The sequence below is a fragment of the Antedon mediterranea genome, chromosome 4 (assembly GCF_964355755.1).
Source record: "Antedon mediterranea chromosome 4, ecAntMedi1.1, whole genome shotgun sequence".
NCBI classification, from domain to species: domain Eukaryota; kingdom Metazoa; phylum Echinodermata; class Crinoidea; order Comatulida; family Antedonidae; genus Antedon; species Antedon mediterranea.
The window spans coordinates 18,178,356-18,197,304 of record NC_092673.1 but is presented as its reverse complement, the minus strand read 5'-3'; the positions used below and the strand labels follow the sequence as shown (position 1 = coordinate 18,197,304).

At 32.5% G+C, this 18,949-nt stretch overlaps 1 protein-coding gene across 1 annotated transcript; it reads right to left on the bottom strand.

Annotated features, from left to right (window-relative positions):
- Positions 1 to 3,011: 3,011 nt before the first annotated feature.
- Positions 3,012 to 18,836, bottom strand: LOC140047638 (uncharacterized). The gene is made up of 9 exons (XM_072092674.1): positions 18,572 to 18,836; positions 12,450 to 12,542; positions 11,002 to 11,149; positions 9,877 to 9,962; positions 9,474 to 9,538; positions 9,103 to 9,187; positions 7,951 to 8,111; positions 3,444 to 3,533; positions 3,012 to 3,233 (listed from the first exon to the last, which is right to left on the bottom strand). Exons 1-9 carry the CDS (start codon positions 18,834 to 18,836, stop codon positions 3,012 to 3,014), a joined length of 1,215 nt encoding a protein of 404 aa, XP_071948775.1.
- Between the last annotated feature and the right edge of the window lie 113 nt (positions 18,837 to 18,949).

Genomic DNA, 18,949 nt, shown 5'->3' with positions numbered 1-18,949 from the left:
AGTTGATGGTTGTATGACACTTGGTATATACTCAATGAATGTCTTCGAATCATTGGGCCTGAGCATATTGATTATTGCTGGTCCATCTAACACCTTGGCAGCAACTAATGGTGCTTCATTTTGTCGTACAACCATATATAGACCATCAACTTCGATCAGTGACATGACCAGATTTGGTTTTCGATAGATACTTTAACGACGGTTTAAAGTCTAGTGCGCGTTCAAACCACGGCTCTGGTGTAAGGAGGGGCGTCAAAGCCAGTGGGAGCATGCCCAACAATTGGACCACATATTCGGGATATGATGACAACAAATCAGAGTTGTTTCATTAATTGTAACTGAAGTAGTAGAGAACATTGACACAAATCACGGAATGTTTGTAGGGTCTTTTGGAGACAGAGCTGTAACAAACCAGTCTGTAAATATACAACCACTGATGCCATGTAACATAGAAGAGGCAGATGAACGTATGTTTGTTCATGTTAAACATTAACATTTTTCCGCGCATTCTTGTCAAGACTTTAGACAGTGATGTGGTTGTTATTGCATTGTCAACTTTCCACAGAATACCTAGCATCCACGAGCTTTGGATCGAGTTTGGAGTGGGGAAGCACTTGAAGTATATCTCAATACACAAGATTACTTCTCTTGGATCACAAGCATCAGCCGCTTACTTGTTCTTTCATTCCTTTAGCAGTTGTGATACAACTTCATCTGTTCAAGGAAAGGAATTTGAGACAATGTCATTGTCTGTAGGGGATGTTAGTGACACAGATTATCTAGAACAGTTTGTTGTAACTATGTAGAAAGAAGGTAAATGATGCAAGACGATATCTTTTTACTACAGACTATTGAAAATATCTCCCAACATCTGCGGCATTAAGAGAACATGTGAAACGGTCTGTTCTACAAGCCAGAAAGTGGTACAACTGGATGCATTCAGGGTTGAACAGGACCCAGCAAACTGGGGATGGAGGAAGGACGGCAACAAATTTAGTCCAGTTTGGAGTTCATTGCCGGAACTTTCAGATGTCACAAATTAGGTTTTAATTCGCTGTGACACACCGACTGTGATCTTGGACGCTGTAAATGCAGAAAGAGTGATTTATGATGTACAGAGCTGTGTGGTTACCAGGTTTGAGCTACATTCAAAATGGCTGCCATGCAATCAAAGACGTTATACCAATATGTTTGTTGACCTCAATACCATATTATATTTTGTACCTAAAATTATAACTGTAGGTACCGTACTGAAACATTTTGAGCTCGCCATTTTGAAATTCAAAATGGCCGCCATGCAATCAAAATGTTAGTTAAATACCAATATATTTGGTGACCCATTACCATATAATTTGCACCTAAAATGAGAGCACTGTGTACCTTTTTAGCAGAGATATACCTGAAAAGTGAAAATTTGGGGTCCGCCATTTTGAAATCCAACATGGCCGCCATGCAATCAAAATGTTAGTTATACCAATATGTTTGGTGACCCCATTACCATAATTATAATTTGCACCTAAAATCAGAATTCTAGGTGCCTTTTTAGCAGAGATATACCTGAAAAGTGAAAATTTGAAGTCCGTAATTTTGAATTCCAACATGGCCGCCATGCAATCAAATGTTAATTATACCAATATGTTTGGTGGCCCCACTACCATATATTTTGCATTTAAAATCAGAACTCTAGGTGCCTCTTTAGCAGAGATATACCTGACAAGTGAAAATTTTAGGTCCGCCATTTTGAAATCCAAAATGGCGGCTTTCCCCTACCCAAATTTTGTGCAACCCTTCCATTTCATATTTTTGACACCCTAATGAATAACTGTGCAAAGTTTCAAAATGTTATCACAATTTGAAGGATTTGCCTAAAATATGCACCTTAACATGCCTACTAACTAAAATGTAATGTCAGATATTGCTTTTCATACTACAGTACCTATAGGAATTCACATGTGCCTATTAATTTCTCAAGGAACACTGAATTAACATTTTTATGAGCCTACTTACTGGAGATTCTGGTGGAATGACTGTTACAAAAGCAGTCACAATTTCTACCAGCTGCATTGGATCTAACACTGCTTTATCTCTTAATAATTCCTTGTCAGGCATGTAAATAATTTCACCAAGATCATACAGGAAGTTAAGGAGGATTGATTCATCTGCAATACCATTCTCACTTGCAAGCATTTTAAGCTAAAGAAAAATATTATTACTATTCAAATTTAAATAAAATATGAAATCATTGGTAGGTATATATTTATAACATTATTAATTTTAAAATCTTTTGAGGTACAATTACCATATAAAAAAGTTTTGCGTAAATACTGTTACTTTTGTCATTTACTTAAAAATGTAGGATCTGAAGGACAGCATTACTCTCACTGGGGAATAGAATTTTTTTTTATACAATTGTTCTTACAGAATGGCAACATTGCGGAATATTCCATGTAATATTACTACTGTAGGTTGTCAAGTTGTCTGGCTCATTCGTTAGGGCCATATTACCAATCAACATTATAATATTTACTAACAATAATTGTTTTTAATAATGGGAAGATTCTTTTGTTTATACTACTTTCGATATTATTATTTTAAATACATTTTTATTCTGAAAAAACATAAATTTACCTCATCAACAGGACACAAAGAAAAGTGTTTTTCTCTCCTTAGATTATGTATGCCACATCGAAAACGCATCCACTTTAAAGGAACATCCTTTTCTAAATCTGACATAAACTCATCAATAACCTTTTTTAGTTCACTAAAGCTCTCATCTGTTGTTTTTTTACTGTTTTCGATGGCAAAATAATGATTATGCACATGTACTTCATACAGTTTCTCTTTAATTGCATTTCGAAGCGTTTTAAATACCTTTTTTGCCTAATAATAAAAAAATGTATAAATTAATATTAATAAATTCTTTATGATAGATATGGGCTTACTCTAGTAATTGACTAGACTTAAGTAATCAAATTAATTGATACACTACAACAGATTTCCTCATTTGCTTATTATAGACATGCAATGTATTCTTGGTTGCATTGAGTATTTACCTCAGACTTCTGGTTTTTTTCAGTCTTACCAAGCTTACCCTTATGTGTACCCACAATAAGGATAGTTGGTTTGTGAACTCCCTTCCCTTTATCTTCTTCTACAATACGACTATGAGAATAAACTGACAGGATGTAAGATAATATCAACTGGAGATTGGTCCAATGATGTTTACACTTTTCCTGTAAATTATATAAGAACACTTAATCAAAGTTAAACTTGAAATGGTTAGTTTTTAAAAACATTCATTACTACATCTTATTTGGAAGGTATGAAATAAAATCTTTTAAAATAGTCAAACTGTTTTTAATGCATAAAATGCATGTTCTTATCAATTAGAAGAATTGTTCAATCACAATGCCTTACTTCTGCCATGTTATAGAAATACTTACTCCAGATGAATCAATGAAAGTAGCAAGATCATCCAAGGGTTTACTGAGATCAAACACAACAATGTAAAGTGATCGTGATGTCATGAAGATCTGCAAAAATAATTTTGTTAATCAAATATTGACTGATTAATATTAAAGCCTTCTGGAAAAATATTTTAAATTATACGTTGACCTTTCATATAAAAATTCTTTGATAATATTGAAAATCAGTGATGATTGAAAACAGAAAATAAATAAAAGAAAAGTAAAGGTTACTGGATTTTTTTTCCAGTGTAACAACTTTGTATAGATTGATACACACAAAGTAGATGAACTTGAAATAGTTTAAAACTTCTGTTCTATATTGTAAATGTATTATATGAGAATAAGATTTAGTAAGATTAAAGTCCCATTCTCTACGTTTTTTAGATCTTATTAAAGGTCGGTGCACACTGAACAATTTACACGCGAAGTGACACGCGACAAGCGTCAAACCGAACCGTAATTTTGTCGCGACGGACGATTTCAGTGTAAATATCAAATTGAACTTGTAGGCGTCGTTCGATTCTCAACCTAGCGAAGGCTCCGCGCGTGAATTCGCTAGAGTTGCTCCATGGGCACCTTTTTCGCTTTCGCTTGCAAATTCGCTTCAATTTGTCCAATCAAATCACAAGGATTGTAGGACTGTATGTGATGTCATCAGTCAGACGAAGTTGAAAATAATTTGTTCATGAATACTGTGTCAGCGACATAAATTTTGCAGCCATAATTCACGAGTATTCTTGTCTTTTTATGACAAAAGGTGTACTTGAAAATAAAAATCACCAAACCAAAGAAAATGCCTTTTCAGTGGATATATTGTAATACAAGTGTATTGTAAAACTACATTTAATGTAAAAATAAATATTATATGATCCTATAGAATGCGATAACTTTTTTTGTCTTTAAATGGTTAAAAATATGATTAGATTTAATTCATCACTATGATGAATTATAAGTTATATGCATTGATTTAAATAATAATTGATTTTTAAAAGATATATTGATTTTGTCATGATCTTTAATTAGGTCTATTTATAATATATGAAAGATGGGATATTGGTTGCACAAGTACAATAGCCGGTATCATCACTGCACATCGAGCCCATTGCATAGAAACAAAGATCCGTAGGCCTATATGTCACAAATCTCCCTTGTTACATAATAAAGACATAATTTCTATAGATTTCATTATAAATCAGGTGTATAATTTATGCACTAAGAAATAAAATTAACAAAATAATACGGAAAAAAACAACACAATCTTGTTTGGTTTCATTTTCAAAGGTGAGACTCGATCTCGGTACCGTGAATGCTTTAGACACGACCACAGACCACCAAGCCATACACAACTACACTAAAATTTGAAGAAAGATTCCTCTGTTTGTGTATTTACTATGCAGACCCACTTTGGTGCAGATCGATTATTACATATCGCAATAAAATATTTTTTTTAAAATGTGAAGACATCTTTAAATATTTTTAAATAGATGCACTGTATTTTACCTTTAATATATGAAAATTTTAAAGAAGAATGTTAATGTTTAGTTTGTAGCTTCGGCCCAAGAAAATGTCATTGTTTAATTGTCGAAATTAATTTTTGTAAATTGAATATGCAATTAATTTGAAAAATAGGCATATTTTCATAATTTTTTAGCCTACACGTGCGTAGCAACAACTAGACAACGTCAGGCTAGGCATATAGCTAGCGTACAATGTTCGTACGTTACTGCTGTTTACCAGCTAGGCCTACAAAACTAAGTCTAGCTAGGCTAGGCCTAAAGTCCATCCACAAGAGGACATTCACTGCAACCTACTTTTCTCTCATTTTATTATAAATTACCATAAATGTACATCTAACAAGGAATAACCTGGTTTAATGTTTTTAAAGTAATATATATGCATTATTTTTACCAAACGTCAACAATTGTAGGGAATGGGTCTTTAAATAGTCCGAGTTCTGCCTTTTCAATGGCATAGCCTCTTGTTAAAAGTAGGTGTGCAGTCAAACAAACAATGAAAGTTTTATATTCGTGCAGTAGAACAAATAATTTAATTCGTTGAAAGATCAAAATGTTGTTCTATTTTTTTTTATATAGTCCTTCATCTTTCACCTCATGTAATTATTTGTACCATTCCACTCATAAATATTCATATATTATGACAAACATAAAGGCCTAAACTATTTCAGAAGGCAGCAATTAAAGACGGCGTGACAACAGTTGATTTTCGAATCACATTTAACAGCCTATCCTCACTGAGTATTACATAAGAATATGCAATCTGAAAGTTTAATAGTAAATGTCTATTGAATATCATGTGACCCCACAATCCTCCAAACACATTTTAATAATAATAATCAGTACCAGAAAAATTTTGCCTATGACCTTGGCCATGCAATCATGTTGTATACATTTTATACAGAAACATTTCCTTTAGATTGGCTGACGATCGGCATTTAAAAAGGGGGATTTTGGGTTTTAAATTGCTTTTAAATATCATTTAATTACTACAAAAAAACTATTATTGTCTATAATATAAACATGTATGAAGTAATAACTAGAAATAAAAAAAAATACAATTTCATATACAATTCAGGGTAAATTCATGGAAATTTTTTTTTAGCAGCTTAGGGAAGCTCATTGGCTTTAACCATTAATATTCATGAGATCAAGTTGATTCCAAACTCATGTTGCGTACGTTGTTAACGGAGATTACCAATGTTGTGAGATAATTGTGAAATACAGTTTTTGTATTAGATTTTTTTATCATATAAATTTGTAACAGTACAATAGGTCTATGTATTTATTAGCACTCAATGAAATACAAAATTTTGTACAGTTTATTACTGTAGCCTTGGCTTTTTTTAAAATTTTTTTTTTTACCATATTTAAAGAGGGTGATCCATCCAGCAATTGCTGATCATTAGGGACCCTCAGAGGTTCACAAGACAAACATATATAAGATGCTCTACATAAACAAAGTCTTATTACAAGCCTTTGGGAGTGGAGTTGTAATTTTGTCCTTAGAAAAAATCCTGACATGTGACGGGACTTGAACCCAGGACCCTTGGAGTGGTAGCCAACCATCATAACCACCAAGCCACAATTCCACTCCTTCAATAGCCTAACTGCATTTAAAAAAAAGGGCAATTCCATGCCTGCTACAATGGCTATCATAACGTAAACTAGTTGGACCCAGCCAGCTGCCGAGACAATTGGCCCATTTTGCTTCCTACCTATGCCTATCCTAACAACTCTTTTTATATAATCTAATAACCTAACGCTCTAAAAATGTACATAAATAGATCGAGGCAAAACATGGTCCGATCGTCAACCATCCGCACATCTATGGTCGTGTCGAAATCGTCTATGGTTGTGTCCCAACCGTCCACAGGACGATGGCCATGAATAATTTATGCATGAGCTTTAACAAAGTGGGCAGAGCTTAGCGTGAAATTCCGTCGTCTTAACTTTTTAAAGATAAAGTCAAGTAACCATTTTCTCGTTTCCGGAGAACGACTATAAATAATGTATATATAACCTCAAATATACAGTTCAAATTTCACTCAAATGTTATTGTTTACTAAATAACTTTTTTATTGGGTTAAAATGGCTGTGTTAAAAGCGGCGTTTGAATGCAAGGTCCCTGGCTAGAAAGGCCTATGCTGCATCACCAGAGCCAAGCGATTCAGAAGCGCCCCGCGCCATGAGACAGCAGGGGACAGAGATAAACTGCCGGTCGTCGTCTTCGCGCAAGGGTGCGTAACTAATAAAACAGCTATGTCGACTGTTTCTGATTTTACCCTCTTCCCTAAAGTCCCTATTAGCACACAATACTGTACATATTTACAAACTTATTCCAAATCTCTCGCTTGAGCTATATTATCTATACCATTCCGTTAGGTGGAGCCACCTTCAAATCAAATACATTGTGCATGTTGCGATTAAGGATGAGCATGCTTGCCCAGATCAGTTTGCGGTATATTTTATGTAATATATACTCTATCTGCTCCCTCTATGATACATTGCTTGCAGAGCACATGTTAGTCTCGCCCAGCAGGTCTGTATACGTTACATTTCATTGATTCTGAAGGCTACTCTAAGTGCGAGAATTGCAAACGTATCTCATTTTACACATTTTTTTCATAAATTTTTGAATAGATGAATGGAAAGAATTACTAAAAATACAGAAAATTGAAATTTAGTAATTTATATATTTAGTGAGTACAAATCATTTTCATACTCTGTAACATATTAGCATAGCTGCACTTCACAGCCTTCGTTCTGCTTCAACGGGCTCTTATAATAAGTGAAATTGTTACCGTCCAAGAGACATTATACAACTATATTTTTTAATAGTAATTTCAAATCCGGAATCCCACTTTAAATATATTGTAATAAAACTCTTTAAACTTTTGTAGAAAGTATTTAAACAATGTCAAAAAAGTATCAACTAATACAAAGCAAATACATCTTTTGTAACTTACCCGATGAATACCATGGTATATCAATTGTCCCCCATGATCATAGATGTTAAATGTTTCTTCAAAAGTCTCTTCCTTATTCTCCTCAACAACATTCTTGATTGCATCTTTATCTAATTGCTGCTCTGTATCAAATGGGATAGCTTCAGTAACTGTATAAGCACCTGTAGTGGGAACAAGTTGTTTGGTCATTCCAATAACGGCGTAACAAGCCTCATTGTTTTAGTCCTATAATCATCATAGTTAATCAGTCAGTTAAAAAGTTACTATGAGTATAGTTGTCTTCATTATCATCATAATGAGCTTTCGCACCGGGATGGTAAGCGAAAGGGGGTGGTAAATATGAAAGGATACGGTAATATATACAAAATATTAATCTGCACTTTTGTATAAGCTAGTATATGTATATTATATAGTAGGTGTAGACTGTGAATTCTTCTAGATTCAATAAAAAAAAAGCATCTTTGTAAGCCCCTTTTAAGGTTTTAATTAGGTGTTTTAGTTCATCTTTTTTTAACTTTGCTAACAAAGAAACATGCCCACCAAGCCTGCGTGTGCAGTGTCTGTGGACTATGTCTAGGAGTGGGATAGCCACCGCCGTGTTTTCTCCAAATTACCGTCACCATAATTGTTACACAGATAGGTTGCCTCTAAGTTATAAATATGATAACATAATTTTATACTTCTTTAGTTACATTACATTGGAAAATCTAACTAATAATCTTATTATTTTAAATAACTATGAACCCCTGAAAAAATAAGTCTTAAATTTTTTTTTTAATATGCCATTTTAATGTCACCTAATAGTTATCCACTATAAAAAAATTGGATTGAAAAAAAAAGTCAAATTAACTGCCATCCAATGGGTATTTGGTTGAATTTAACCATTTATTTTGTTATTTTATAAGTGAAAACTTTAATTGCTTCCTTTTATTTCTACAGAAGTGATGAACTAAAAAATAATCTATTCAAAGTCTGATTTTAATAATCTTTATTTTTCATGTTTTTTGGGGACAATAGATGTTTAATATGACAGAAATTGCAAACTGATGATTGCAACTTATTTATTAATGCTTTTACTACAAAAATGTAAGAATAATTAAAATGTTTTTGTCTTGTGTAATTATAATTAAAATTTAAGGGAAAGTTACATACCATCATTGTTGTCATCATTGTTGTCATCAGTTTTGTAATCATCATTGTTGTCATCATTATCATCTATAGGTGGTCTCATGTCAATCTGACACATAAAACAAAAACAATAAATGGATATAAAAAAGAAATAAATGTTATTCAAAGTTAAATACAGTATTGTTTAAAATTTAATATAAGAGAAAACTAATATTATTTACTCTCAAAAGCAAAACCAAATAAATTTTTTTAGTAAATTTTAAAAGGATTGAAGCAAAAAAAATGAAATAGCTGCTCATAATGCCTCATTGATTCATTTAGAAAGAAAGCCTAAGTGACTGGTTTGCAATAGTCCTGTAGGTGCTACTTTATTCATTACACTATTATTGACATACGTTTACATTTTTCTTTTCTCTCAATTTGTCAGTGACGATTTTTGCATACTGTTTTGAAGGATTACCTGTAGAGAAAGAGAAAGTGTGTACATATTATTTCAGCACATACGTTCATATGTGACTATACTTTGGATATTTTACTACTGTCGAAGTAAAATTACAATTACAGTACATCATCAAAGAATGTGTGCGTTATAAAGGGATCATAGAGTAACAATTGTAATGTATGTGAAAATATGACTGTTGAATCCATACTACGGTTGTATACATTTATTGAATTCCATTCTATGTCTCCATTTCATTGTGGACTTGTTTGTGTCTATGATAATAATTATTGATAAATATGGTTACATAACGTATGATGATGGGAAGAGTAATATGCTAATTTGTATTCATGAAATACCACTATCAGCTTTAGCCTCTGTCCATGTTGTGCTTGCTGTTCTTATCACCGCTATGCCATCTGTAACTACATGCTTTTCCTCAAATCTGGCAAAAATATTTGAAACCAACAATGAACTTCAGTCATTTTAAAGCCCCATTCCCTACGTTTTTTAGATCTAATTTAAGATCACAAACTATATTTAATGTAAAAATAATACTATATGGTCCTATTGCGATAACTTTTTTCGTCTTTAAACGGTTAAAAATGTGAAAAATAAGTCGATTCTAATAATTATAGCGGCCCGCTATAAATCCCAAAATGCATTGCGCGCGGATTGATATTTTTGTTTTTCACCTGTAATTCGCCCACTTTTCGATCGATCGTGAGGCCAAAACAAATGGAAGACTCCTAACTTTTCAGCGAAAATACCGGGTTTTCCCCAATTTGTATCAACGGAGTCTGGCAAAAATAGAAAGACAATTAATGCAGCAACTATACAACGTCAGGCTAGGTATATAGCTCGCGTACGATGTTCGTACGTTACCGATGTTTACCAGCTAGGCCTACAAAACTAAGCCTAGCTAGGCTAGGCCTAAGACCGTCCACGAGAGGTCGATCGCCGCGAGCTACTTAGGTAGTGCATTGTTTCTCACTTTTGATCATAATTTACCATAAAACGTACATTTAAGACAAGAAATGACATGGTTTAATGTTTTTAAAGTGATATATATGTATTATTTTCCAAAAAACGTCCAAAATTGCAGGGAAGGGGTCTTTAAGTACAGGTACTGTAAAACATGCACTTTTCTCCTTTTACTTCAAAACCATTTTAATATATTCATTAATTATACATTTAGGAAGTAAAGTTATCCGACCATTCGTATGATCTTTTTTTTAAATACAAGCCTAAAAGTAAATTCTATAATCAATAGAAAATTTGATGGTGTTATGATTATTGTAGAAACCAATTTACATATTTATAGACGTTTTTATTCAACTATTGTTATCTATCACTGCAATATTTAAAAAGTGGTAGTTTATCAAAAACAAATCAATAAAAGTTGGCTGGTTTGTAATTCTTAGTTGACTCACAAATATTTTGTAATGTTCATTTCACTGTCCTACTACTACTGTACTACTTACTCTTTTCCAAGACACGCATTTATGAGGCATGTTTTACCAACTCCTTCCTGTCCAATAACCTTAAGCATTCCAAGATTGACTGGGACGGATCCATCTTTCAAGGCTTCATTGTATGCTTTCTGAAAATCTAATTCACGTGCAGCAATATCTGAAAATTGAATCAATTTTTTACAAGATTTTTTAAACATCTGGAGTAAATAAAGTAAAAAAAAAAATAGAATTTAATTTGTCACTATGACGAATTATAGGTTATATGCATTGATTTAAATAAAGATAATTGATTTTTAAAAGATATATTGATTGATTGATTTTTTCTCAGAATCTTTAATTATTTATAATATAGGATCTTGCTAACGCGAATACAATAGCCGGTATCACAATCCGATCAAAGATCCCTCTGCGTATAATGTCATAAACCACATTTTTACATAATAATAAAGACATTACTTACTTTTTATCTAGATTTCATTATAAATTATGTGTATAATCTATACACTAAAAAATAAAATTGAACAAACAATATGGATAATAAAAAAAAATCTTATTTCCTTTCCCAATGTGAGACTCGATCTCGGTACCTTAAATGCCATAGACACGAGCACAGACCACCGAGCCATACACAACTGACTAAAAGTTGTAGAAAGATTCCTTCATGTATTTACTATGCAGTAACCACTTTGGCGCAGATAGATTATTACATACCGCAATGAATTATAATGTTTTACTATGATGACATCTTTAAAAATGTTAAAAAACGATGCACTGTCAAACTATATAGTTTTAACTTTAATATATGAACTTTTATTTTGAAAGAAGAAAGTTTGTTATTTCGGCCTAAGAAAATGTCATAATTTTTTGATTGTCGAAATAAATTTTTTTAAATTTAAAATGCAATTAATGATGACTTTATCAACTTTTGTTCTCTTAATTTCATAACAAATCATACATATTATACATACTGTACACTTCAAGAAAATGAAATAAAAAATACGTGTTCCCGAGCATTCTGACGATCTATATTATTTTTAAAATTTTGTTTAAAAGTGATTCATGCTTGTGAAGATATGATTACAAACGTGATTTCGTTAAATCGCGCGTACATCGCGTGATCGCATGATAATGCATATAACCTAAAAATCAACAATCAAGCAAAAATCAAGCAAGCATGCCACATAAATCTGCAAACTAGCTTCATTCCATTATTACAGTATTTTAAATGGAAACAATCAACTGTTTGTTTTATTTATGATAAATAAAATCTCTCCATTTGTTATTTGTTATCAGTTGCACACTTTTTCGACTTTTTACAGTACCGCTCAGAAATGATTTTTTAAATAACATTAGCGTCTAATTCTCTCTTTACTGAAATCCCATTTTAATCACAATTCTGTTAAATTATATATAGATACAATCATAAAACATACAGCAGGTCTTATTCTTAAACTTACCACTCTCTGGCTTAAGAAGTTTTGTTTTCTGTTTGTCACTTGTCTGTTTCTGAAATTGTGTTTGAAATTGCTCAACAGTAGTACTTGGTAAATCTAAAAAAATGCACAAAACAAAAATATTACATATTATATATTTTCATAAAAAACACTATATTAAAAGTCTTTTTTTTTCAATGGTATAAGGTTATATATAAAGGCTCTGTGTGATACAAAGCCTTACAAACACTTGTGGGTGACTGTGTACAAGCAATCATTCATTCTGAATATACTATAATAAATAATAATGTATATTTTTAACTACAATGTATACAGTTAACAACTACAGTTATTAATTTAAATTATGTCCTAAAAAAAATTGTGGAACTCAAACTCATCCAAACATATAGACGTTATGCAACATTTTTTGACAGCGACCCTGAATCTAAATCGTTGAAATTCTAGCAACATACAGTTGATTAGCATGGTTTCAATGGGTAAAGTGAAAATAAAGTAATCCTGAAATGAATAACTGGTATGATTCAGAATTAGGCAGTAGGAAATGCGATTAAAAACATCTATCGTAAGTTTTCAATATGCTTTGAACTTTTTGAATGTTTTTATTTATATTCTGTTTTATGACCAGTAACCAATTTTGTTTTTATACCTGTTTGTCAAAACACAATAAAGATAACTCGAGCCCCACCATGGTTTAGGCTGATGTCAAACAATTTTGCTTACAATAAGGGTGCTTTTGTGGTCCTACTAAAGCACGCTCAGAAAACGTGCCCACTGTCCCCAGTCGTTAGTTCCCCATTATGTGTGTACGCTACACTTTTGTAAATATTAATTGTAAAAAAATAAAAAATTTAAACATCAGCCTAGAATGTACAATGTGTCATAATTACTCTAAATGTATTTATTGCTTAAAATGCAATTGACACTCTAAATGTTTGTATAATACAAATATTTTGTAAAATATACACTTTATACACTTGGTCGAGCTTAGTTATACTTTGAAGGGCTTGGTGTTTAGAAGAACACCGCCCCCCGCCCACCACCAATGTAATGAATATACAGTACAATTAGTTATTAGCAGTACAGCCAAGGACTATTTTAGCCTATTGAAGCAGCGGTTCAGCTGGCGCTAAATTTGAAAACAAAATAAATATTTGGTAAGTCTAGCCTAGTATTTAATATAGGGTCATTTCTCTAATTCCAATTCTTGGCAAAATATTTGTAAACATCCTTAACACTTGAATAACTAACCATACTGAAAACAATAACATTATTTAACAAGAACAATCAGGTTTTCGCAAGGGATTCCGCACATTAGATAATATTTTAATTCTTAACAGCATAATTAAAAAATATAGGGGTAGAATATTTGTTGCTTCGTTGATCTAAAACGTGCACTTGACAGTACAAATCATAATTTTCTATTATTAAAATTAAGAAGAATAGGTGTAAATAATAATATATATTACATAGCCTATGTAAATACGCGAACGTGATTGGTTGAAACTGCATCACATGACTACCGCTGCGAGGATCGTAAATCGTATATATCCTCGAGAACGATGATATTGACTGTGTAATTTTCGCGTAATAATCGTGTCCCCTGTCATTAATCATATAAATTCTCGAGTACGATGATATTGACTGTGTAATTTTCGTGTGCAACACTCGAGTTTGCCGATAAATAAACAAAAGTCATCTACTCGATCTTGAACTCGGGTGGAATTGTCACTCCATCGCAAGACAACGTTTCATCCGCTGGGCCACGGAATTTGCTTGAAGAAATTAATCTTCTAAACTATTTAAGCTATGCATACATAGCGCCCTCATTTGTTATAAGTCCACCCTAAATGTGATGAAACACCGTTTGTGATTGGTCAAATTCATGGTAGTAACCTAGTAACTAGTACGCGCTGAACATCCGGTGATTCGGCTCCTCGAAGATCGAGAGAAGACGAATTGTTTATTCGGCCTACCTGATTATAATATTATTATTAATAGGCTTATTGATGGAAATTCTTCTGTTAATTTAAACGACCTAGGCCTAGGCCTAAGTGAATATTTTATTGCCAAGGAATCATTAATTAGTAATTATCTGTATATTATTCTTCGCAAGGTAAGGTGTCTAGGCAGGCTTGTTTTAAATACAATACAAATGTTATGCGCGATTTGAACGATTTGCGCAATTTGAAATTGCGCAAAAAAATCCTTGCGCAATTTGAAATTGCGCAAAGAATTCTTGCGCAATTTAAAATTGCGCAAGGATTTTTTTGCGCAATTTGAAATTGCGCAATCAACTTATAAAGGTCAAAAATATTTAATGTTTGGGTCGAAATAAAAAGTGGATGAGAAGGATGCATAAAATGAACATGACAAATATTTCTAAGTGCTTTTTTCTGGAGAATATGTATACGGTTTAAGTTTGTAGCAGAAGTAGCACCCCATACTGTGATAGCATACGTTATTCTAGGTAATATAAGGGCATTGTATACCGTTAACAAGATTTTACTTGATAACATAGACTTCACTTTGTTTAAGACACCAATTATTCTAGAAACACTGTTTGCTACCTCATTTACATGAAAATTAAACGATAAAGTTTCATCCAGAAATAAACCTAGAAATTTAACTTCAGTAGCTTTTACTATACATTCATTTCCCATCCTCAATTCTAGTGAGGTAGTGTCAGCTGACTTATTTCTAGCCTTAAATATAACATATTTTGATTTGCTTACATTTAGCGTTAATTTGTTAGCAATAAACCAGTCCGAAAGTATAGATAACTCCTGGTTCATTGTATCAAAAGCTTGAGTAATATCATTGTGACTATAAAACACATTTGTGTCGTCTGCATACATAATCATGTCTACATGGTTACATGGTAGACTAATATCATTAATGAATATAAGAAATAATAATGGACCCAATATGGATCCCTGAGGAACTCCAGTGTTTACTGTCATTTTACTAGATGCAGTATTAACAATACATGTGTATTGTAGTCTTTTTTTAAGATAGTTTGAGAACAAGTTTAGTGGAACTCCTCTTATACCATAAAATCTTAACTTATCTAATAATATATCATGATCGATTGTATCAAACGCTTTTGATAAATCAAGGAAAACTCCTAGTGTGAACTCTTTATTCTCAATAGCGTTTGTGATTTTTTCAATCAATTGTATTAAAGCATGACTAGTTGAATGGTGTTGTCTAAATCCATACTGTGTTTTACTCAGTACGTTATATTTTGAGAGGTAACAAATCGTTTTATCATACACAATCCTCTCAAATATTTTGGAAAAAAATGGTAAAATGGAAATAGGCCAATAATTATTTATATCGGAGATGTCACCATTCTTAAATACCGGGATAACTTTAGCAATTTTTATATCAGCCGGGACACAGCCCGATGATAATGACATATTAATAATATGCAATAAAGGTTTTAAAATAAACGGGGAAGCAGATTTTATGAGTTGGGCACTTATACCATCATGGCCAGGAGAAGTATTCTTTGTGTTTTTAATATAGTGGTTAAGTTCATGTTCAGTAACAGGCTTAAAAAACATTAAAGAGGTAAAATTTCCCTTTAAGAAAGTTCTGTGGGTGATTTGATCATTTTGACATTCATGCCTAAATTTATTATTTAGTTTTTCTCCAATATTAATAAAAAAAGAGTTGAATGCATCAGCTTTCTCATCATTATCAGAGAAAGTCTCAGTACCCAGTTTTATTTTTGCAGGCAAATTGGTAGTCTTTTTCCTACCCATTATATAATTTAGGATTGTCCACGTTTTTTTAATATCTTGTTTATTTTGTTCAAACTGGACCATATAATATTCTTTTTTCCGATTTCTAATAGTAGTGGTTAACTTGTTTCTAAAATATATGTACGTACTTTTATTAGTAGTGGTGTTATTTTGATTGTACTTTTTATATAATTTATGTTTTTGAGAGATAGCTCTGGCAATTTCAGCTGTGATCCAAGGAGATTTTAACTTGTTCGCCTTATTTCTAATTCGTTTTAAAGGGAAACAATTATCAATTGTTTTATTTAAAGTGTTTGTAAAATTTTGATAAGCAACATTCGCATTTTTTTAGGATAGCACATCATTCCACTGATTGCTTTGTAATTCTTGCAAAAAATACTCCGTTTGTTGAGGAGAGTATTGTCGTTTATATACAAATCGAGGATATTGCTTATTATGTTTTTCCAAAGTATCTACACAGAATATTGGGAAGTGATCAGAAATATCAGTAATAAGTATTCCACTTTTAAGGGACGTAGTAAAAGAATCGATGTTGCAATAAATGTTATCAATTATTGAAGCACAATTATCGGAAATTCTAGTAGGACTTTTTATGATTGGCTGAAATGACTGAGAAAATATTGTGTCTAAGTGTGATTGGATAGTGTTGTCGGTAGATTGTTGGAGTAAGTTTATGTTATAGTCTCCCACAAGGTAAGCTTTCTTTTTTTCTAGATTAATCATTTGCATTACACATGTTAATTCATCATCAAACTTTTGCAAGGAACGTGAGGGTGGTCTATAAACTATACCACAAATAACATTATTTCCTGATTCTAACTCAATCTCAATAAAAATAGTCTCTGCTTCAGTCATACAAGATGACAGATCATTTCTAATAATATATGTTAGTTTGTTGGTAACATAGAACGCTACCCCACCACCTCTCTTATCTTTCCTATCATTGTGAATCAAACTGTAGCCTGGTAACTGGTATAGATTAATACTATCTTTTTCGGTTAATCAGGTTTCACTGAAGGCAATGACGGAGAAGGCATGTACGAGTGAGTATTAAGATAATGATTCTGAATATAAATTCATGAAACACAACTAAATCCATAATCGGCTTTAGAAACAAACTACAGTAATATAAATGTAAACTACTAACACCATTATATATTATTCTTATAATAATCAATATTTTTGGGTTATGATAAGATACTAAATGACAGGTCATATTTCCGTAGACATAAACAAAATTGTTGATTACTTTTTTTAAAACAATCAGATAATAAAAAATCAAGTATGCATGATCAATTAATGCCAGATTAACTTCAGATCAGAAGTTGCTAATGAATTGCCTATTTTTACCTGAAAAATAAACGCATTTTGGTCCCTGGATGTAACATGATATTGACGCGTGTATCATACTCATACAGCGAGGTGGGGCACGAACGATTCGTACAAAGGACACCACCAGACAACCGCGTAGGCCTACTTATTGTTTAAATTGCTGGCAGTCAGCAAGCATAAAGTTACATACAGTACGTGTGGCTATGAAGTATAGTGTATCATCATTGTAGAGGATATGTTAATATTAATATAGTACACAAAATAACCGTGGTAACATGTACTGTAGTTTACATTATAGCAACCAATTTTTTTTCTAGGCCACCCGCCGATACGTCGTACTCAATTGTACCAATACCTATTTATATTTATATTTTTAATTTCTTCAACAAATTGATGTAAATAAGTATTGAGCTATAATAAGCATTGAATTTTGCGCTTTTTTCGGGTCTTCCCCTATATGTACGTTTGCATTGAACTTGAATGCAACACAATCAAAACAAAATACTGAGTGAATGATTTAGCCACGTGTGTTTACCGGAGGAAAAAAGTATGAGCGTTTTGCTCATTGGTAGCATGCTACATATGAGAGAGTGCCTTTTCCTGCAAATTATAGGTGCCATTTATCATGAATGGACAAGCACTCTTTTCCGCCATGTACAAACGCTGACTTGCGCGAAGCGCCCTGTTGTGACGCTTTTACTCAAAATGGGGCATATGGGGGTAAATGTCACTTTTTAATAGGCTAAACTACCTCAGTTTTCATATTTAAAAATATCAATTGTTAATACATTTTACATTTCCGACCATCTAGAGGCGTCAAATTTTCAAAATCGTTTCAACTCAGCCCCAACCATCGTGGGGCTGAGTTGGTGAGGACTCTCTACAGTTGCGCCCCCTTTCACAAAATCCTGGATCTGTTGCCTATAAAAATTCAGTTAATATATTCTCAGCTTTAAATTAAATTATCATTACATAACTTTTTTGTTGGACATAACATCAACAATTAACTTCAGGATAGTACTTTACCAATTAGTGTGTTACTTGCTATTGTGCCGAGCAGATCTGCAAACCTCTGTATTTTGTCAAAATCATCTACTAATTGTTTATCATTCTCCAGATAGAGAACTGCATCCCATACATTGGAGAAGTTATATTTTGTCAAGTCATAGTAAGCAGTAACATTATGTAATGCATCTGGGTCAACTTGATTCAGGGCCTTGAACAGTCGCTTTCTGTAAGGTGACAACTTAGCTTTACCAGTATGTCTATTCTGAATGTTGTTGTCTCTCATATACTTTGATACAAGATCTTTGGCCTGTTGGATTTCAGATGTATTTGTAATCTCTAACAGCAAGTTAACATTGGTTGGTGAGATGAAACCTTTGTCTTCAAGTGTATTGAGTA

Coding starts and splice junctions, on each gene's coding strand:
- LOC140047638 (XM_072092674.1), bottom strand. CDS start 18,836: ATGAGAGACAACAACATTCAGAATAGACATACTGGTAAAGCTAAGTTG. Junction 9,188..9,473: donor GAGAAAAGAAAAATGTAAAC/GTATGTCAATAA, acceptor TTTATGTGTCAG/ATTGACATGAGACCACCTAT. Junction 8,112..9,102: donor CAATGATGACAACAATGATG/GTATGTAACTTT, acceptor TTCCCACTACAG/GTGCTTATACAGTTACTGAA.